General features: G+C 37.2%; 1 protein-coding gene across 1 annotated transcript in view; it reads right to left on the reverse strand.

Annotated features, from left to right (window-relative positions):
- Positions 1-24,014, reverse strand: part of LOC104506229 (usherin-like) — a 305,157-nt gene that overhangs the window by 56,331 nt on the left and 224,812 nt on the right. The window contains 10 exon segments of the mRNA XM_010147113.1: positions 750-912; positions 2,031-2,189; positions 9,541-9,698; positions 10,424-10,607; positions 11,138-11,245; positions 18,365-18,414; positions 18,416-18,537; positions 20,342-20,496; positions 21,074-21,271; positions 21,677-21,887. Coding sequence (XP_010145415.1) covers positions 750-912; positions 2,031-2,189; positions 9,541-9,698; positions 10,424-10,607; positions 11,138-11,245; positions 18,365-18,414; positions 18,416-18,537; positions 20,342-20,496; positions 21,074-21,271; positions 21,677-21,887 — 1,508 coding nt within the window.

Consider the following 24,014-nt stretch of genomic DNA (forward strand, 5'->3'; position numbering starts at 1 on the left):
ATTCCCTGCCTTTCTGCAGCTATTCAAGAAGGTCCCTGCAGCAAGCTTTTCTGAAAGGGTCAATAGGCACAGCAGACGTCAGTGCTCTGCCTCTCTCATACTTCCTTAAACACAGCTACCTATAAAGCAAAATCCTCATGCAGAGCTTCTGAAGCTCGTTGTAGGGAGTGAGGATGTGTCAGTGAACTACCTAGGCAGGGCAGCTGAATACGAACACCAAGGAACATAAATAGAGGCAATTTAATTGGAAGGTTGTATAATATGGAGCTGCACTTTAATCACACTCCGGGTTACTTGCTTACAAAGAGAAACATAAGAGGAATTTTTATCTTGGAAAATTCATGTATGTTAGGAAGTTAGATATCTTTTTTTTTTTTTTTACTTTTAAAAATCTCAGAAATGGTGAATTACTCCTTTTCAAAATTCTCAATTGCCTATCAGAGAGTATTGAAGAATATACCTATTGGTCTGGGTGAACACAGTGAGTGTATAAATCCTACAATTATTTCTGTCCCTTTGAATTTTTTAGAATATATTTTCACCTGCTTTTTGCCATTTGTAGATCAGGAATATGGTTCTTGTCTTGGCTGTTATTCTCAACTTGTCCATCCATAGTTCAACATCTTACTTTAACCTTTGAAATATATATTTTACCATATGTTTCTACACCTTTCTTCATCTATATATCAAGGAATAAAGAAATGAAGAGCTAAATAAGACTAAGAATCTGAAATGATAATAGCGTTTACCTGTGAATAAAGTAGTTATTAATGATGCCATTTGGTTTTTCAGGTGGTGCCCATTTCACTTCTATGAGCGCAGATCCCATTGCTTTAACCATAGGTGGGCTCAATTCTCTAGGAGGTGCTTCAGCAGTCCTTGAATATGTTTGACCACCCACTCCACACCCACCTACAAAACCAGATATTTTCTTAGCGATGAGAGTTACTTCCTCAACAAAAAAGACAATTTTAATAATTTAAAATACAAGAAAAAAACCTACATCCTTTCCAAATGTACTATACAATAGCTGCATTTAGTGGATGAAAGCAGCCCAACATCCAAAAAAGAAAAAAAAAACATTTCATGATGTGTGATAAAACAAAAAAAAAAATATTCACTGGTTAAGGATACTTTTCCATGTTGAATTATTTAAATGTCTTTTCAGACACTGTCCATCTAGTCACAATTGTTACAATTGTTACACTGCCCATACAAAACTATTTGGGATCCCATGGTGGTCTTCATAATGTGCAAAAATGTCACCAGGCCAGTAAGATAAGTATCAGTGCAAGAGGCTTAAGATAATGAGAATTTTTGAGAGAAATTTGAGGAGTAGCCAATTTGGACACAACTGGCATGCTGTGATGGCAGTGCCAGAATCCCCATATGTCTTTCATCAGCACAGACTTTTCTTTGAGACGGAGCTCATGATGGAGCAGAAGTTACAAATAATACAGTAAAAGCAAATGAATATCAGGTAAAGAAGTTCCTGAGGAAATGGGAATCCATTTCACCTCATTTTATTATTAAATACTCATTTAAATTACTATAACTACTCCTGATTTTCACCAGTGCAGGTGAGAAGGGAATTAATTCCAAGATGTCATTTTAGAAAGACTTATTTCAATAGGATTTTAAAAATTTCTATTGAAGTCAAGGATTTTTGTAATATTTGGCCTTTTCTCTCCTGTCTTCATGGTTACTGCTTCTTGTGGGTGAACAGTTACAGAACTGATTTTGTTCTATATGCCCATTTTCAAGAATTGTTAAGCTGTTTGTGAAGAGCTTTTAATAAAATGGCACATATTATATAAAATAGTTTTAGAAAATCTCCATTTAAAATACTAATGATGTAACATGGAGAAATATTTAAGGCCCCATTCACTGCTAGGCTTTCTTTTTACTAGGTAAACTTTTGACTTCAATTTAGAAAGAGGAATTCTTTTTCTGTTTTGCTGTATTGAATCTATTTAGAAAATCTCCATTCCCTTCCCGTCACGGAGGTGCATCTTATAAAATCATCTTACCATTCTGGCACGCTTGTATTCTTATCTCATACAAGGTGTAGGGATCTAGGCCATCGACAAAAGCAAAATGTGCATGACCTACTGGCTTCACCAGTAGAGTGGGACTGCTCGCATTTAGTAAGATGTTGTATTCCAAAGGCATATCAACAATGAACATCCCTGTTGTGAAACAGAGAAGAAAAGTGATTATCTGAAATACTAACAACAATGCAGGGCAACTTTAAAGAGGCATTCATCATATGCAGTTTTAACTGTAAGCCCCCTTTGGAGGTTTTGCCTACTGCCTCTTTTGGAAACTAAAGGTACTTAAATATAAACTGAAACCATTCATATGCAGGTCACAACTGAAAGATAGGCATTACAGTACTTAGTTAAAAATCAAAATTCACTTCAGTCAATGCTTGTGCTAATTTTGGGAAGGGGAGGTAACTTTATGACTGGGAACCGAGCAACTTTTATGTTTTTATTTTGGAGGGCCAACAGCTACTAAGCACTGCTGTTTGAATATAGAGTCATAGAGTCAAAGTGAATTGCCACTGTTCAGCAAATTATCCCTTGTTAGTCCAGCAGCAGTAGCTGACTTCTTAGCCTGCTTTATCAGTAAAGTAGAACACATTAACTTCAACCAAGAAACATATCATTTCAACTGATGGGAAAATAAACTGTCAGTGTTTACTTTTTTGTTGAAGAAAAAAACCCAGAATTTTTTACTATTTTGTTTTAATTCAAACATTTTACCCCATATCCTCCTATGCTGTCAAATGCTTAATTTTCCAGTTTTCTTGAGAAGCTGAGAAACTTCATCTGAGAAAAACGTCCACGAGAACAAGCTAAGCCATATGCCATCCCCACAGAATGACTGGCAGATGTTCCTGGATCTCCTCTTGCTTCCTCCCATGACTTCTCAAGGTTTTAGTTTTTGGGGTAGGTTTTTTTTTTGTTTGGGTTTGTTTTTTTTTTTTGGTTGGTTGGTTGGGTTTTGTAATTATGACATGGTCTGTAGGCTTTTTATTTTTTGTCCACTATAGACTGTTCTATGCAGACAGCAGCAATTTCATAAAGCCAAGAGAATAACCAAAGAAAAGTGGCTGTTAAGTGTATTTCACTCACTCTGCATTCACTTCAGGCACAGTCTTAAAAAAGAACAAAGCACAAAAAAACGTAGACAAGGTACCTTTCTGAAACTAGTCAAGATGCATCTGATTAGTAAGAGCACATTTCTCTTTCCACACAACACCTACTGCAGATGTCACAGAGGAGTCTCTGTGATTGCACCATGAACCAGGTACCTGTGAGTAGTTCTGGAACTTTCCAGATCTTGAGAAACTTTCCATTCTGAACTCTGGAAAACAACTCAATTCTTTCTCCTAATTGTGCTTTTGGTCCTTTTCTAATAAAGTGTCTCCACTAATACTATTGTCCTGAAACGAAGAAGAGCATTTTTTTCCCACTGCTGTGCATCTTTTAGGTTTCTTCTTAGCTAAGTATGTATGTGAATACACATTATGTGTATACATATTAACACACAAAAAAAAAACCCCAAAAACCCAAACCCAAAACAGTTTAAAAGAAATCAGACTGATTTCAAGTTTCTTTGTGGTACTATAAAAATTGATGTACATTGGAAGATCAGAAAAATCTTTGAAATATCAAGTTTTTACAATTCTTGGAAGAAAAAGAAGATATAAAAATCCCAAAGAAATAAAATGCTGCTGTATGCTAGGCAAAGGAAATGTTGTTACACTAAAAAGCTGAAAAAATAGCCCTGAAGTGGAGGCATGACTTCAATCTTATTCAACTGCACATTTTACAGAAAGAAAAAAGATGCTTATATTAGTCATTGAAAGAGGTGAAGGGAGAAGGAGACAGAAAGTGCAAAAATCCCACTGTAGAATTTTCCTTTTCCAGTGTAAAATTTCAACAAAAACACCCAAATCTAATTATTTAAAATGGAATAATAGAAACACAACTTTTAAAGTCAGGCAGGATGTTACAGAGTAAACCTCTAAGAGGTGATCTTGAAGTACATGGCTTCTGCAACAAAGAAATTGTTTTTTGTCTGTGATATATGGAAGATGAAATGCTGTGGAAGAGTGCACTTGAGTGTGCATTGTATAATTATACCAGTAATTAAAGATATATTATTACAGCTAAACTGCCTTTTTTCCCCCCCACCCCCCACCCCTGTAATTGGAGTGCCTGTAAAGGACACAACAGAGTATCCAAACATAAGAGCTTGAAATGGTAGACAGCACATCAAATAGAAACCTTTTCTTAAATCTTGCAGTTAAGGTCCATTTCTTCTCCAGTCCTGACAAGAGACCAGATATTTCATCCAGAAAATCCCACTTATGAAAGTGACACATAAGTCACTTTTGTACATCTGATCCATGCATTTATTCTAGGCAAAATTCACCAGAAACCTTTGAAATGGGAACTATTCAGAATGCTTGATTTCCCATGGAAGATTAAATGCAAACAAGGACAGCTGAATCCAGCCATCACTATCCAGCAGAGGACACTTATTTCAAAATAAATGAGCTATCTGTGTCCATATCTGAGCAGAAATGCTAAAAAATCTGCCAAACGCAAAATCTTAAAATTCTGCTAAATGTTACAAATGTATTAGGAATGATACCAGTAATAAATATGATCAGGAGAAAAAACATTTTCAAGAAGTGAACATGAAATTGTAAATAAAATGAAGAAAACATCCTGAAAAATTCCTATTTCCAATGGAAATCTTTCTACAACTTGATGAAATTCATTGAATGCTAACATTAAAGGATCATTCTATAATATGGGGGGAAAAAAGAAAACAACCAACCAACCAAAAAAAAAACCAACAACCCCAAACCCAAAAATCATGCAACACAGAAACTTGTGAAGAAACTCCTTCTTCAAGAATAGCCTTCAGCATCTGCAGCCGGTCGGAAACACCTACTACCTTGTGTGCTCTGATGACTGAAGGAAATGAAATGGGCATATTTGTTAAAGTCAGTTGGGAAACCACACGACTTGGTTAGTTCCAGAGTTCATAAATTTATGTCAGAATAAAAGGAACTATAAAAGCACAAGTGAGCCAATTTACCCTAAGTGCAAATGGCAGTTTTGTTATTCGGTGTCAAAGTTACCATGAGCACAATGACAACCTGCCATAACACATTTTCATGTTCACTAAAGAACAAGGATTTAGTTGGTTAATATTCTCAGCAATACTCTTTTTCATAATTTACAACAACTAGATGCTGATAGGTTATTTAACATTTATGAAGTTAAGATGTAATCAGAAAAACCCTGATTATCTTTACAAATAAAAAAGTTAAATTATTCCACTTTTTTTCTCTGCGACTTCATTTCACAGCAGGTGCACATTTTGCAATGGGACAAGTCAATCAAACTAAACCTTGGGGTTTTTTGTGTGCATATCTGGATAACATTTAATGGACAATTCTGTGCAAAACTCAGTAAATTAAGTTTGACGTCCCTGTGTACTTCAGAACTAGGGTAGCTTGTAAAATAGAATTTGTAGCACAAGGTGCCTAGAACTTGGGGGGAAAAAGCCACAGACTGCTTTACAGACGGCTCACCCAAAACCTGTTTGAAGTCAATTGCTGAAAACTTGTGTAATATGATGTGAAACTCACCACATTTAAAGCAAAACAGTTGAACTGTTTCACTTGTAGTCAACAAACACTAGAATAAGAATGTCATATCTTTTATTTAAAAACAAGTAAGAGTAAAGTTATATTTTAATATTTTACTTCACAAACTGAAACTATCTATTTGGTTTCTTGAGATTAAGTATTTACACTAAGCTTCAAATATCCAGATATCTCATTCTGGTTGTATCAAGTATTCCCCACAAGGCTCTGAAGACAGTTACAGCTGGAGATGCTGACTGCTTTCATGAGGCAGAACTCTGGACATTGAGCTTGAAAAATGTGTCCTACAGTGATGTGGAGCAAACAGTAATTTGCATGAGAAAACAAAAATGAGGAAATGTAACATTGGCTTAGCAAAGTCAGAGCAATTTGTTAGGCCACAAATAAAGGAGAATCCAGGTTACCTGGGGAAGCTAACAGACAAAGCTGAGAGACAAATAAAGGACCCTCAAATACCAAATTTAATGCCAAGAAGAATAAAGTAGGAATCAAGGCATGTTACACAACCTTCATTCTAATTGATAAGCAAAGCCAGAGGTGGATGAAGTGGAGTGTAACAACATCATGAAAGAAGACATTTTAATCCAGATGATCACTAACATATGAAGAAGTAACCTAGGAGCAGAAGACAGGATCCTCTTTTAAGCATGCTCAGCTTCCAGGGTATCACCAGCAGCAACTGAAGATATCTAGTAGAATCAGGCCCTCAGTGAAGACCAGTGGGGTTATCAATGAGTTGAAATGCAGGATGGCTACCTGCCTGCCTGTCAATAACATTTATGGGTATGCCTTGGGAGAATTGTCTGGTGTGGGTTTTTTTCTATTCAGCTTTTCTGCTTCTATCCGTGGCACTAATAGTTGTTCCATAATAATTGCAACATATCCTTCTGTAGCGTATCAGTGAAATGTACCATACCTTTGAGGTCTGTGCACTGAGGCAGTGCAACACAAGATAATGGGATACCTATTTCAGAAAATAAAGCCCTATTTTCCATAGTGAGTGAGGTGTGTCAAACATTTTTTTCTGAATCCATCACTTTAACCACTACTCGGCCACCTTGCTATTTAGCCAAGTCAGGAGTTTTGAAATGCTACATATTTATAAAGTCATAAGATTTAGATACATTACAGATGCTGAAGCATTATAATTGAAGCCATCCAAAAGAATGGCCTGTGTACTATGATGCCCATAATGAATCCTGAGGGTGAATATTCAATCCAAATTTATTACAGCAGATAAGAAGATAGAATGCCAAAGCATCCCAGATATCCATAGACAGGAAAACACTATGACAACCTACCCTCAAATCAAAGCTTTCTTAAGAAAAGACACTTTTTTTTTCACAGACACTATGTCAATTATAACAACTGTGTCGTCCAAGACTGACTGCCAAGACTTCCAATTCTTATAATAAAAGCTGTATTCTGGGCTTACAAGGGAAGCTCATATTATCTCAGCATACCCCATTGTGAAACAAGGATTCATACACAGAGAAGAATAGATTAGGAAAAAAAGTTACTGCATGCACAATTACATAAATAAGGATAAAATGCTGTAGGCTCTTTTGGCCAATCCTACCAAGCTAGGGGTGTAGGTGGCCCCCAGGTCTGTGTGCATCTGACGTGTTAATGGGATATATGCTATTCTAGAAGATCAAAACCTCCAAAATAAACCTTCACCTGCATCCCCTGCAGTCTTCCTCTAGGGAAAAACACTTGGAACACAAAGATCTCATAATGACCATGAAGCAGGATTATGAAGGTTCAAGAATTAATTTTCTAGCTTTTGCATATACCTCTGCCTCTGCACACAAGGTTTCTTTTAGCAACATAGGTAAATTTTAGTAGCATTTGGTAACATTTCCCTGCTGTTAGTACTTTCCATTCCTGTAATAGAGTTTAGCTAGTGGTCCTGAGGTGCTGTAACAAAAGGAATGGCAAGATTTGCTTTCCTCTCTACCAACAGGGGCAATGTATGAAAAACAATCTCTTATTTATACCTAAAAACTTAAATAATTTGCCCCACAATGAGAAGGCAGAGAGGAAAGGACTGTGTCACCAAATACCCACAGAAGTGAAATAAGTGTGCAAGGTGAGTCTCTGTACCTGGGAAGAAAGGCATGTGCCTTCCCGTCTGAGGAGAAGGATTCCTACAGCCATGGGAATACATCAACCCTGCATCCTCTACAGAGCCATAATGAATCTCACCCTTTTGAGCATGTGGCTTCAGGAATACATGAACCTTTGTACGCATAATCCTAATTGCAACATAACGAAATGTACTAGAGAGAGCCTGATTCTCCTCCTGTTACTCACCTAATGATAGTAACAGGAATTCAAGCAGCTGGAAAAGAAATAGTCTAAAACAACAAGGACAAGCTTTTCTGGGAAACACCCTATTCTTCATAAGCCCACACTTATCCAGTATATTCTTGTGTTTTAAATCTATTTATAATGTTGCTGAATATTTTGTACCTTAAATTACATTTATTATCAACACTATAATACAGCATGAGTCACTTTCCAATAAAACCAACTGTAGATTATATGCCATTTGAATTCACCTGCCTTCTGCTGGGTTCTAAATCCTTTCAGGCAGTAGGGGTAAAAGTTTAATTTAAGATTTTAATCTTTTTCATATATTATAGCATTTCTATAATGGATTTTGTGCTTCTGAAAACTAAAAGATTGACAGCTCAGGGTATTATAGATTTATTAATCATTGCTTAAATGGGTAGGGTGAACGTTGCTAAGCACTGCCACAATACTTGCGATCCCAGCCATGAAGGCAAAATACTTTTTCTAGGTGACTTTCTTTTTAATGCCAATTGACTCTACTGTGACTGCTATGCAAGGAAAGAACATCTTAAATAATTAGGAAGAGTAGACATGAAAAGCTTCCCTGAGATCATTGATAAAACACATATTATTGTTATTGCAATATGCAAACATCTGAAGTTTCTAAAAAAATTGTCCTCATTTTAACTACAAAAAAGGGTATCTAGAAACTAGAAAACACCTTTCTGAAGATGAGCTACAATAGAGAGAAAATTGTTTATTTACATTGCTCCTATTGTCTCACAATTAACTACAGCATATCATTTTCCTAACATCAGTGAAGTACACCAATCACTTAAGCTATGATCTATATTAACAAAACAGCACAGTCTCTCATAGAAAAAGATGCTATTATTCAATTATCCTACTTCTGTAACAGACCAAGACAACCCAGTGATGTTGAGGAGAAGAGTAACAAGAGGAAAAATATTTCTGAGCCTTGGTTGACCCACCCACCAGCAAGGTAGCATGTCCACATAACACTATGGTGCTCTGGCGAATAAAATGTTACTCAAACAGGTCAAGCTGGCACAGGATCTCTATGTCACACTCTACACCTTTTGTTATAGGAGCTTGACATCATATACCTGCAGGACAACTGGACATTTTCATTGCCAGGATAGCTATCAAGATATCACCAACCCAAAAGCTTGGCAGCTTTCCCTGTCGATAACCCAGGCTGGTTTGAACAGAATGGAAAACTTATTTTCAGTGTCATGTTTTTTTTCCTTAATACTTGCACTCAATAATAGTTTACAAGATCAAATTAACATACAGCTTTTTGATCAGCTAATCCTCACAACACCCATGTCAAGTATACAGGTCAATATTATTAAAATAATACATATCTAGGAAACAGCAACTTTAGATACTGGTTATTTAAATCAAACAATAAAACCAAATATGAAGAATAAAAATATCAAAATGATTCGCCTGCCTGCCTGAATATACTAATTTTTCCATCCTTTCATTTTGTTACAAAGTACTACATAGAAATATGTTGTTACCTGGTACGTCCCAAGCTAGAAATATAGAATATGCATCAATTACTGTGACATTATATGGGACACGAATTTTCTCTGGTGTTCCTACTGGTGTTTGTATAACATATTTATCACTAGTGTTGCTGCCGCCCCACGTGCTGGCTTCCAGCTGGTAAACATATCTGCGCAAACACAAAAAGATCAGGAGACACTCTGGTTAGAAGCTTTAGGCATTTCAGTAATAAAACATTTCTGTTTTCACCAATTTAAAGTGAACAGATTACACAAAGAGTCCTACAAATACTGCATGAGTGAAGATTTTCACCTTTAAGTTTTCCTAATGTGAGAAAAGTAACATTACTTATCACAATAATAATTTTGATATTAAAATTCATGTTAGCTTACATATGCTTACATAAGAGACAGAAGTATTGACCCAAAAAGTGTCAAAACCAATCTCAGCATGGCTTCTAGAAAAATTTCAGCAGCTGCTACTTTTGAGCCATTATGTTCAATATCCACAGAAACATTAGAAACCATATGTAGTGGTATCTGCCACACAAAGACTTAAATTTTTCTAAGTATATTCCATGAAGGAGAAAACCAACCAAGGAGTCACCAACAACCACCCAAGGGGAAAAAAAAAAAAAGCCCTGCCCCCCCCTTCTTTGAATCAGAAACCTGTATTCTCAGAAAAGGAAAAGAAGATAAATCCTTTGGTTAAGGTTTTCCAACATTTGGAATTCTCCTAAAAGTGTTCTATGAATTTTTCAGTAATCAAGTAACTGTCCTAAGAGATTTTTTTTTTTGTTAAAGGCATAACTTATATTTTGTACATTTCACAAACACGTTTACATGTATTTTGAACACCTTTCATATATTACCAGAGCTCTTTAACATGCCTTACCTACTGTTAGGCTGCAGGTTAATATCTGTGAAATTCAGGTCTGTACTGCTACCCAGGAAAATCTCTTCTCCATCACGAAATAATCGATACTGAGTAATGAGTCCATTGGGTTTCTTTGGTTCACTCCAGTATATTTCCACGTCTGTTGAGCTAACTATGATATGATGAGGTTGTGGCCACACCCCTATCAACATCACAATGACACTATTTTAATTTTATGACGGAAACATAAGTTTTTTTTCCATTCCCACAGTTTGTGCTGTTGCTTTCAGCAGTGTAATGAAAGCATAAAACATTGCCAGAGAGAATTACAGAACTTATCACACATTCTGAATTAAACATATACCAAATGCAACCAACTAGACAAGATACAGGTTGATGGAGAACCAGGCCAAATGCTGCAGCCTTTATATGTCCAGTTCTCTCTGCATATTTACTTGTGTTTTAAAAAACTCTGCTAATTCTAACCTTGCTGACTTAAAGATGAACTTGGGGAAATTGTCAATAAAAGAATGTAGAAATGCAGTGCCAGGCAGTCAGCATAAAGAGTGTGTTAAGATACAACTACTCCAAGAGAGATGGATTCTCCTGTGCAAATTTATACATGATAGCTTGATGGATGATAGTGGAGTTTTGTACCTTGTTAAACCATCAGAAAATACAAGCCCATATGACCATCCTTTTACAGTTTTATAATAATGCCTTTTCCCTTACCGTGTGGAGCAGCTTGTAAAGTTTGACCTGAAAGTGGTTGGCTAGAAGCACACCCAGCAGATGTGCATGCAGTAAGCATGAAGCTGTAATTAGTGTATGGCTGCAGACCTAGAAAGAGCAAGCAGAGGTTAGACTGAGATGTGGACATCAGGTATCTCAAGAACTGTATTACTACAGAGAAAGTTACCGGACTTAAAATTAACTTTTAGTATTTTTGTCAAACACAAAATATGAGCTATTCTTATTTTAGATCTGAATAACACTCAAACGCTGAATTATTGCTAATTTAGATGTATATCCTCTACTAGTATAAAAGAGCTGACAAAACAGTTCAGACTGAATGTGTGTCTATGCTGCAATGGATCTATGGATGCCCCTCATATAGACATATCTGAATTAGCTTCAAATCAATTAACTTAGATGGCACTTGCAGCATAGTAACAACAGTCTAGGTCTCAACCCAGATTGCCATCTGAAATTACCCAGTCTCTAAGATGGGCTTTGGGTTGTTTTTTTGTTTGTTTCCATTGTGTTTTTTAACCTGTGCTTCTGCCTGTACAAAATGGCTAACTGGAAAGCACCTAAACATTCTTGGTACAGACATAATCTCCATCATTGGTAATGGCCATAAAAGTTCAAAGGTTTCCAACAGATAAGCACCTCAAGGTATAATTCCTTAGAGTTTTGGACTTGAAAACCTGAAAAGTTTTTAATATTTTTAAAATTTATTGCAAATACATTTTCAACAATAAGATAATAAAATGCTCTCTTACTTGACATGAAATCTTCTACTATACTGCAAACAAGTCCAAAGATACTCTGTTCTTTTCCCCTTCCCAAGTTTATTTGTTCAATTTTCCCCCTTTTTTTCCTATTTGTTCAAAGACTGTACTATAAATGCTATAAAGCTGTTAGAAGCAGGACTGACAACCAAGCCCTCCCAATTAGAAGATATTCATTTTAGTTACTTGTATTTTTTTAAAAACACTTTTTTTTAATGCAAACCTTGTATGCTGGGCAGCCTTTAATGAGAATATATTTCTTTGGAAATTTTCAAACATCCTTCTGCTGTGCATCAATGACTTCAGATTTGACATCAAGTTGCCTTCAGCTTAAGAGTCTGACTTTAGGACTCCTTGTAAAGTTGTAGCCAAAATTTGGCTAAGATGCTAAGCTTTTAAACTGACCATTTCTGCACACCAATTACAGGCCTCTTATAGAGTTACTTATCAGACTTATCAGCTCGCAGACTTCTGCGAGCCTACCTTGAACATCCCAGAGCTCAGCTTTAACAGCTGATCAGACTATCTCACAGTGCATGCTCCAGCCCAGGTTACATTGTCTTTGTAAAAATTATCCTTTTAGGTATCTCTCAAAGTTGACCTTAAAAATTATATTCCGGCACAGACACTGAAAACCTCTCTCTTATATGTTTTCAAGGACCCTCTTTTTAACATCTCATAATACACTAAAAAAAAGTTCCTCTTCCTGAATGTAAAGGGAACAAGTAGTACAACAAAAAGCAGAAAATTATACACAAAAACTCTATGAAAATATTAAGATTGTAAAACTGAACACTCATAAGCTACGGCATACCAGCATTAGGACATTGTATGATATGAATTGACCCCCTTTACATACAGGCTCTGTGACACAGTCCTATCTAAAATTCCCTCCAACATGAGGTCTCTAGCCTGCCTAACCGTATGGGATTTGAGACTTTATTTGTAGTGTCCACCCGTAGAGCATCCAGTTGCTTTACTAACACCAACCAGATAGGCATTGCAAATGGTTTAATACAGTACTAAAAGAATAACAAAAAACCAAACCAAACCAAAACAAACAAACAAGCAAAAACACACCAGAAAAACCCCACAAGATGCTGGCTCAAAGAGACTGAGAGAAACAAAAACTTCCCTGGTCTTGCCCAGAGGCCATTTGGGATGCCTGGCACCTAGCTGTCAGAGTACCTGTTGTTATGCCAATCTTTATATATCCGACCACAACCAGTGCCTTCAGCTGCAGCTCCAAGAGAGCACTCATGAAATTCAGGCCCAGGTATCAGACAGGGTATCCGGAAAATGAAGACAACATGGTTGTGAAGAGGTATGAAAGCTTGAGATGTGCCTTTCTCAGTACCGAAGCCTGAACAGGCAGGAATGACCTGGGCAAGAGAAGCCAACTGCCTCCATCCAGAGACGGTCGCTCCAGAGTGCCGTCCCATTCTTCCTTCACTAAAGATTTCTAATCCAGCATCCCACAGGATTCATGAGACCTGCCAGGACCATTCCCACTACCCCAGCTGGGGAGCAGGGCAGGGCAAGGGCAGCCCCTGTCCCAGTCCAGGCACTTCCCTGGGGATGGCCTGGGACATGGGTGTGTAGGCCGTCCCCACCAGCCAGGGCCCATGCTTGGGCAGGGCAGGGCTGTGTCAGAGCCGGGGGCCAGCATGGCTGCAAGCAGGGATGGAGGGCAGCAGGCTGGGCTGAAATAGGGTCCTGGACCACAGGCAGGGCTGGGGAAGGCGGCAGGGGTGGTTGACAGCGGGAGCGTGGTAGCAAGGCCGCCCTGTGTGCTGCCACTTGGCCATCCTCCCAGGACACTGCCCCTTCACCCTTCTTCCTTTTGGCTGCCAATGCTGCCAGACCCTCAGTGATCTGGATGTTATCCCTCCTAGTTGGCACCATCCCTGTTGCCTCCTTCGCTGAGCTCCCCATTCATCTGAAATTTGGGCTTGCGCCTCCTTGACTGGTGCGAACAGAGGAAATTTAGCTCTGGGCAGACGCAGAATTAGGCCTATCTACACTGATATTCCCAGAAGGAATAAATGCACCAAACACAGCAAAAGCTGAGACAGCAATCCTACATCCAGGAGGTTGTGCTTTTGGGTTTTTTTTCCATTTTATTTCTCCCCGGAAGAGTCACAGCTTGTGGGCTGCATGAGGCAGCAACCGTACGTACAAATGACTACAGTGTAATGCAGACTGCTTGTGTGAAAGAGGCTGAATTAGGATTGTACAGGTCAATTCGTACATATTGTACAAGTCAATTCATACATATTGTACAGGTCAATTTTTAAGTGCGTGGCTTTGTGACCTTAATAACGTGCTTTTGATGTAGCTCGTGTGCCTAATTGTAAATGATTCAGGAAAAATGCAATTCTGTGAGAAGAACAAAAGTCTGGGTAAGATCTTTGTTTATAAACAAACCCTTGCTTATAGCCAGTACAACGATATTTTACTTAAAATAGATTACAAAGAAATAGAGAGAAAGAACAAGCAACAACTATGTAGAAAGGTAAAATACAGAATGGAAGACATGCAGACAGCTTACAAATTGAAGAAGATGTGAAGGAGAGAAAATAAAGAGATGACTCAGAGGGACAGCCCTGGCTGTAACCTAATCATGAACTGGAAGAGAAGAAAAATCATCTGAACACTGAGTATAAAAGTAAGAAGGGAGAAAATGACAGTTACAGACTAGAGAGAGGCAAAGGCATGGAGGAAAGCCAAGTATTTAACATTTCAGGATAGAAAAGATTACTGTGGCAACAAATTACTTGAATTCCCCTAAAGGGAGTCGTGTTCACTTTTAAAGGAAACATGCATAATAAAGCAATACTCATTTACAACTACACTTTAAAGAGAAAAATGAGCATTAAAAACGGAGCACATGGTTTCACGATATTTATTGGTGATATTCTGATACCTGAAAACTCTAGTTGTACATGGAGCAGCCACAGCAGATTTTTATCTAGATTATTAAAGCTTTGCATAAACGTCTTGTGTTATGCATGCATTGCAAAGCTTTGTGAAAATCTATGTAGGTGATTAATAATAAAAATAACAAGTAAGATAATCTTGAAACATAAACAACATTTTGCTTTTCCAATTTCTCTACTTGATTGTTCACTAGAGGATACTGCTTTTCTTTTTTGGTCTATTATTGTGGGGCTTTTTAATTCTTTTTTTTTTTTTAACTTAGCAGTCTATTTTGTTATTGCAGAATTTGTCATTTGCCAAAAGACTGTGAAGAATTTTTTTTTTTTTTTTTTTTTTTAAGAATGCATTGTTCTATTAGTCAAATCAATTCCTTCTGATACTGTTTGTTTCCATTTGTGGGTATGGCACCAGCAAGGTCAGTAATTAGCTCCCAGGATAATGCTCCTGGGCCCTGCTGTGGGAATTTTACTCAGGAGGATGTCAGATTGCTGACCACAGCCTCACACAACCCTTCCACCCCCAAGAGCTTCCTTTGGATAAGTATTACTAATGATTCAGTGCTGCATGGAGATGGAGTTGACCAGTGACAACATTTCTATATCTTCAGTTTTCACTCCCCTGAAATGGAGAATATGTTCAGATGAAAGAATTTCAAACAACTAAGTTATGAAGTATTTCTTAATTTTTTTCTATTACTAAAATAAACATCTATGATCTTTCTTGGCTTTTATCTAAAGATGATTGATCCTATGAATTCTTGATAAAATCTCTTACTTGGGATATTATCTTTAGTGTATTAGAAAGAGAGGGTTGAGAATAATCTTTGCTATAAACCCACCTGCTGCTGCTGAAGAGGGCACTCTTAGCTTTCTTTTACAATTCCCCCAATTATTTTCTTTGGTCTTACCCTCTGCCTGGCCCCCACTGCAAAGCATTAGCAGGCCCATTTGTAAAGTAGTAGTAACACAAAGTGAAACAATGCCATAACTGTCATCCAAATTGTTCTGTACAGGGTAGTGGAAGTGTTCAGTAATAAATGATATAAAAAGGTCTTTTATTGACAAGCTGCCATGTGCTGTTTGCATTAGAGAATATGAGAAGATGATGGCTGCTGCCCCTAGGTCCCAGTGGCATTCAACTCAGTGAGATAGCAGAAAATGCTTCAGTTTGCTTAAAGCATTGATAACACCTCTAAATAATTAACTGAGGACTTCCTGTCTTCAATTACTTAATGCTTTTTTTAACATCTTGAGAGGATTATAAGCAATTTATGGATTTCACATGATGAGCACATTCACCGCTATTCCCACAAAGCATTTGTGGGATCATGTTTCCAAAGCTTTGATGTAATTAAAAATAAGCAGCAAGACAATGGTGCAGTGCCAAGGTGCTAGCCTTCTCGTCTGTTATTTGCAAGACCCTAGATTCAAAGTCTCAAGAAATACTAATGCTACAGCTTTATTAATGTTCAACTGTTGCTCAGGGAAAAGTGGACAGTTTTGGGAAAGAAAAAAAAAAATAACAGGAAGATGGCAAAATGAAAACACATACCACAAGGAATAAGACAACAGTTTAAACATTTGAGATTTTGTGTAAAATAAATCTGTTTTATCTTATTCTTCTAATTTAGAGAGCAATAATTATCCACATCATTGCAATATCACTGCCATGAACTCCACATTATTACCCAAGGAAGCTCCTGCAGAAAACAGCACAAGATTTGATTATGACTGTCAGGAGGAATGATCACTTATTTCACTCCTGGCTTATCATGGCAGCATTGGACAGTGGCTTAATGGAACAGGCACACAAAAGGATAAGAGATCCTTGTTTCTCAGGAGGTAATTTCATTTCCTCTCCCTTCCAATTGGTAAGAAAACCAGTGTTGTTTGCAGTAAAATCTCTTACTCTGCAGGCATAACTGCCTTTTGGGAAGGAAGTGAGAGCAGGAGAAGTATTTTTAATGGGTTTGATAAATCATTCCTTATTGGTAGGTGTTCTTTACAGTACAAACTTACAACAGAAATTATGAAACACGTATCATCAGCTGCCATACTTTAATATCTCATGCCCAGAAGCACTGAATATGGAGACAGGCGTCATATACAGTTGATGAATTCCACACTTGAGCATGATATCGTCAAAGAGGAATAGCAATCCTCTACTCCTTTGTGAGTGACTACAGCAAGTAAGAACTTTTTTAAAGCACTAAAGGATCCACTCTGACTCAGTGGAGGTTGAGAGTGCCGTATGTGCTGTACAGGTCGCATGTGTTCTAAATCAACTCCTGCTCTTTGAGTGGCTATCATATGTTGTGTATAACATATGAATCTCTAGTTACCTACTCAGGTGAAAAAAATTTGAAAAAATAATGCATCTATGAATTCCTGAAAATCATAGATACAAGAACATGATGAGAATCCTGAGTCAAAGAGTGAAAAAATACATCCTAGAATGCTTATGTTTCCATTTTGTGTTCAAAAGAAACATTTTGAAGAACAATTTTGCTTCAGTGTAACATTCACATATAACTAAAAATTGAATATGTGAAAATAGCACATTTGAGGTCTGAGCCAAACCTTCCCCCAAAATCCCCTAACTAAAGCTTCTTTCAAATACACACACACTAGTAAAATTTCACCAGTTATTTAAAAAATGGCTATATAAAACTTTTAAGATTATAAACAGAATCCAGGATCTTTCCATTTCTGTCTTCCTTTCCTTTTTATTATCTCAGGCATAAAATATTGGATTCTTCTTGCTCCTACGCTGCTACACATGCACAGCAGCAATAGTGACTTCAACTATCAATGCTTATCAATATCTAAAGGGCATGTGTCAAGAAGATGGGGCCAGGCTCTTCTCAGTGGTGTCCAGTGACAAGACGAGGGGCAATGGCCATAAACTGGAAAACAGAAGGTTCAACCTGAACATGAGGAAACCCTTCTTCACTGTGAGGGTGACGGAACACTGAAACAGGCTGCCCAGAGAGGTGCTGGAATCTCCTCCTCCAGAGACTTTCAAAAGCCACATGGACTTGTTCCTGTGTGATCTGCTCTAGGTGATCCTGCACTGGCAGGGGGGTTGGACTAGGTGATCTCTAGAGGTCCCTTCCAACCCCTACTACTCTGTGAATCTGTGAACTGTGTTACTGAACATTAATGACAGTAAAACAGAGAGTTGAATCCATATGAAGGGACAGCAAACCTACACAGAATACTTGAGACCTCAAACACACCATAAATCATGCACCTTGAATTGAGCTGGATAGATTTGTTTTAAAATTTGGAAATTAAATCTATTAATATTTTAACAAACAGCAGCCAGAAAGGAAAGAGATTGAAAAAGAATAAATTTAAGATATGTAAAGTGATGATAAAGCATTCCAAACTGTGCACAGTACTGGGGATTTAAAAGTTTCTGACAAGCAGCATTTTAATATGTTAGTACTGTCCTATGTCTTAAGGACAGAACATTAGCCCATCAGAGAGCTCTGCCTCCTTACCTGATACTGTGTGTTGCATTCTGTATGCAGCATCAGTGTAGACAAGTCCTTCTGATGATACCATTTGGTTTCTTGGGTGCCATCCAGCTTAAATGTAACGCTGTTGAGTTCAAGGCACTGACGTCTGGTGGCTGAACGCTCTCTGGGACTCCTTGGACAGTGACTGCAACTACCTGAAGACATATGAATTAAACAGCAATTTAATCTAATAGTACACTAGATACCATGATCAATGAGAATGTCACTTTTGTTTTAAAATGTTGTTTGGGCTGGCATATCATTACCAAGGGCCTGGAGAACTAGTTACTTTTTTCCTCCTTTTTCACAATGAAATCTGACCTTGAATACATTACATAAGTCTATGTCTACAATTTATCACAACAGGTTCACCACGTTTTAGCTGCACTGCATAGCACAGGGTGAAACAACAAAAAAGTGCATTGCTTGAAAACTCTTAGTAACTCTCTTCCATATGGTTTGTTAGTGTCTCTGCATTTTAACTGCCTGATTTAATATATTTTAAGTACCAGTAAACATGGGGCTAAGCCTCCATATATCCCATACTACCTGAACTCTATTGTAGTTATTTGCAACTCCATATTTTAGTCAGGAAACCAAAGATATTGAAAGACAGAATAACTTTGCACTTGTTAAGCGCTTTCTACAAAAAAATAAATAAAAAAAAAAGCACTAATTTTCTATTGACACATCTCTACCATCTCTTACAAAGGCATTTCCAGATTGCACTGGCTTAATAAGTGAGTCACACCTTTTTCTCTCTGAGAATCACTTTCTTTTTCTGTTATTACCACCATAAAGTATTTATATTATGCTGTAAATATAAAATGTGCCATCTATAATATATCGTCTTAGTGCATTTGGTGGAATCAGTCCCTACTTGCAGACTTCAGTGTTTGCAACAGTAAACTCCTTAATTACAGGAAAGTGAAATAAGCAGGATTTATTAGCTCAGGCCGGTGGCTGCGGAAACTGTGCCTACATAGTTTCCAGAGCACAGCTCTGCATTCAGGTAGAGGACTATACGCCTATCTCCATCCCTCTGCAACAGTGTGTCTTTTCTTTTACTTTTGGCTAAGATTTGCACTAGTAAGAAAAACAGGTAAGCACCTGAAAAAAATAAAAATCAACATTTTTATCCCATAGATATCACAATTACAAACCACAGCCATTATTCCACACCTCTGCCCAACAGACCTTACGCTTGCAGTCCTAGACATTTATTTCCATAGAGGAAAGGATATTATTGTGAATAAGAGGTTGTTTAAGAAAAAGTTTTTCCAAATAATGAATAAGGCAGGTACTTTGCAGAATAGAAACAAGACCTGGTTAAATAGTAATATTGGTGAAAGGCATCCACGATTCAAAGTGATACAAAAGGAAATGAAGCAGTAACAAAGGGAGGGAAGAGATTTTGTTTGCTTAAAACTGAAGCAGAAGCAGGTTGTACACAAATGGAGTGTAAAGCGTGAAGCAGGTGCAGACATGGAAAGCCAGTGAAGGGTAATATAGTGGAAGGAGGCTCAGAATAAGAAGGCTGTTGAACAAATTCATAGACTAGAGATAAAACAGGCAAGCTAAGAAAGACCAAGGAAGAATGAGCTACAGACCTCCTAGTGAGAAGCAAAGATTTAATTTCAAGGCTTAGAGAAAGTGCGTTTTAATATTCCTTACTCTATTCTATCATGTGCAGCTTTCTCTTTAACAAACATCAGTTCCTACAGTGCAATTTCAGCTTTGCCAAGACTTAGATACTGCTTTCTTCTTCCCCTTGCTTGTATCAACCTTAGGTTCCAAATAATCACCTGTCAGTAGTTGAATCCAAATAAGATTATTGATTTTTTTCACTTACTCAATAATCAGCATGTCTTCAAATTACACCTTTCCAGAAGCATTTTTATGTTGCCACACTGGCTGATAAAATTCTGGCACCTGTTCCATAAAGACCAATTCACTAACCTTGCTGCTGTCTGTGCAACCAGCAACAGTGCAGGCTCGCAGCTGGTATGAATATTCCTGGTACGGCTGGACACCACTTGTGTCGGTGAAGCCTGTTTCTGTTCCTCTGAAATGCTCGATTCCATTTCGGAGAATGATATAGTGAATAATAAGACCTATTGCAGAAGGAAAGTTTTCCTTTTTGTTAGTTGACAAATCCTGTGTGAATGTATGCTATAATAACCTACTCTGCACACAGAAAATATTAAATGAAATCTCTGTAACAGATAATCATCTTGCTTAAATGGTTAATGTCAATTACCTGCTACTTTCCTCAACCTCTATATCAACATCTCAGTAGATATCCATTTGTACTGAGATCTCTTCCAAGTTTTCTCACTGTTTGAAAATCATAAGCCAGATTTCCTGAAAGAAACATGAATATCACAACCCCCAAATCCCCAAATATCTTGTAACATGATCATGATTTTCTAATCATATTTGACACTTATTATTACAACTGTTCTCAAAAGAGGTTTCTGGGCACTTCTGAGAGACATGGTAAAGTGTCTTCTGTGAAGTTATACTCTACTCTTACTTGCAATTAAATTGATCTTAACCTGGAGCAAATTCTTCCTGCAGAGTTTAGGAATACATATATTTCAGTGTCAGTGATTAATTAAGCTTCTGTGATTTTGGAACACTGCCAGCTGAATGCTAGAACATATGTCTTGTTTTCACATATATCAATACCATTTGGTTGAAGTGGTTCCTCCCAGTTTAGAAGTATCATGTCTTCCCGATTATCCACTTTGGCCCATTTTGGTGGGCTTACACCCTGTGGCACATCTTGCTTAGTGACAGCTCTGCTAATTTCACTGAAGCCTCTTCCATAGCTATTCCAAGCAGCCACCCTGTACTCATACGTGATAAAAGGTTTGAGGTTCACGTCTAGAAAAAGAAAGTTACATATGGATCATCGCAGTCTTATCAAAATACAAAATAGCTTTTGTTTATATTTTCCTGTGCCTATGGGACTACTTCTGTGTTTCAAGACAGATAGATATGGAAGTTGTTCCTTTAGTCAGGGCCATTTTCTGATACAGCAATACTTCTACCAACTTCTGTGAAAGTAGGATTTGACTTTATGTGTTCACTGAACTTTTTGCTACTCATTTCATTTCCCGGAAGATTCTGACCCAATTCACAGATTACTTGTTAAAGAATGCTACTTCATCACAATTGCTTCATATTTAATTAGAATACCTGATAGAATTCAGGACTTTTTTTTTTTTTTTTCCAGAGCAAATTAAATACACTAGGAAATCATCAGTCTGATATGCCACTTTTCCTTACCTGTAAATGAATACTGGGTTGGACTTCCTGTGTAGACAGTCTCCTCTTCAGCTGGACACACACCGTCTTTTATCTCCTTTTCTGTAGCACTCTGTGAAGCTTTTATCCACGCACAGATATTCTCCCTAGGATCAAAGTCACACTTTCCACAGTGTGCTGTTGCCTCCATAGATAAAGGACAAAGGATATTAGCCTTGCACTCTTCTTTTACCTAAGGAACACACATTCAATTTTAAGATATTTATCGCATCTTTCCTTCTTTACAAATGTTTCCATTAGTATTTCTCTGTCTTTATGCAACATACAAATCAGTCAGCCACACTGAGTATGCTGATATTTCTAGCATATGGGAGACCCAATCAGCCTTTGGCCAATCTACTGTCTTTGATCATGAACGCTTTTATAATCCTTTCTAAAAGAAACAGATTTTTTTTTTTTTTTTTTTTGTAGGGTACTTGGATGAAAACATCACAAATGCTTAACACTGGAAGCCCAAATGACTGGGTTTGTTGAAAGTAGAACTATCCAGAATCAAATAAGAACAGGATTTTATCTGAGAATTTGACCATTCTGCTCCTGCAAAGGCCAATATCCCGTAGCAAATCAGTAGCAAGTTCCCAGTCCCTCACGCAGCTTGCCAACTACCCAAGAGGGCTCTCTGCAATTCCTTGGCAGCTTTCAAGGCTGAGAACTCTAACCATGGGCTCTATAAATTGTGCCCTCTACCACATCATTCCTAAACAGCAGTTTGGCAGCAATAAGAGAACCTCTGCAAATCTTAATGCAGATATAAGATTTAACACATGAAGAACAATTCACAGAAACAGAAATATACACTGAACCTCCACAACTTTCCATTAAAATTCATTAAAGAATATTTTTGCCAAACCATAAGCTAGAGCAATACTTCTCATAAAATATAGGTTGTTGCAGTAAGTGATGTACCACAATAGTTGCTACAAATATTTCTGCCCATTAGGCCACAAACTTGAGAAAGAAAAACAAACAGATCCTATCTAATGCTTCATTAATTCATCTACTGAAATTAGTTTGTTAGCTGATTATGAACTTCAGCTAATTTAATTTTCCAAACTTGGCACATTCACAAAAATTACATTGTAATAAATATCAATATAGGATGTAGGGTATAGATGGATTGGATTCACATATAAAGTAGCTCCAGAATATGTCTCAGAATATCAGTCCTTTTAATGCTGGTAAATCTATACATATCAAAAAGCTAGCACTGGTATCTCTTTCTGCTGTGGGTAAGTGAAATACAAAGTGTTTCCTTTGTTTATACATTATACCCAAGGCATGGATCTAGCATGTTATCTACCAGAATTCATGAACCTATTCTCAGCCATTTTTTGCCTTGCATGAACTACTAATACAATGCATTGAGGAAATCTAGCTGACTCATCAAAACATGTGGATTTTCTCTGGGAGAAAATTATTCAGTCTGAAAATGAAATGACATGAAAAGGAGAAGATGGAAGAAATGTTTCTTTATTAACTTAGCAGATGAATGAAAGGGATACAGGAACACCTGTATGTGGCAGGATGGGGTCTGTTTTTCTTTTTACTTTAATGACAAATTTCACAATATCTACTTGATTTCCATATTGTAGAATTCACAGTATCCAACCCTCTTTCTTTGTCTCTCATCCATTTTCTCCCTCTTTCTCTTAATATAAATCTATATAAAAGAGTACACATATTTTTACAGAGGTTTCCTCCTTTAAAATACTAGTTTTCTTAAACAAAAATTGTAATAACAGTTGACAATATTTTTACATCTTACATATGACACCAAGATGCTAATTCTTGAAGATTTCCATTGAATTCAACTGGAGTTGCAAGAATTTGCAGCTTTGAAAGTTTAGCCAAATTGTCTCATGCTGATACCTAAAGTCGCTGGCCACTCTTAGAAAAGATGGAATTAGCATTTATAGTGCATGGTTTACTCAAACATTAAAACAGAGTGAAAATAAACTATGCAATTCATTCAGTGCACAAGGCATTATATAATACCCACATTGTTCCTAAAAGTTATACAGGGATGTACTCTAGCAGTACTGCAATTTATGCCAAAATTGCCACTGGTTTTCTCTAGGATCAGGATTAAATTCATCAGGTAATTATCAATTGCTATATTTCTATTTATATTTTTTAGGAGGTTGGGAATCTATGTCATACTGCCTGCCCAAATTGAAATGTAATAACATTTTTATACTTCAGAACTGGCTACTTCAATTTTAATTTCCACTTAAGGAACATCAACAGGAACAGTGGTCACAGAATGGAAACGGGCTATACATGTCAGTCTTGTTAGTAT

This window comes from Eurypyga helias, unplaced genomic scaffold (genome assembly GCF_000690775.1).
Source record: "Eurypyga helias isolate BGI_N326 unplaced genomic scaffold, ASM69077v1 scaffold6362, whole genome shotgun sequence".
Taxonomy (NCBI): Eukaryota; Metazoa; Chordata; class Aves; order Eurypygiformes; family Eurypygidae; genus Eurypyga; species Eurypyga helias.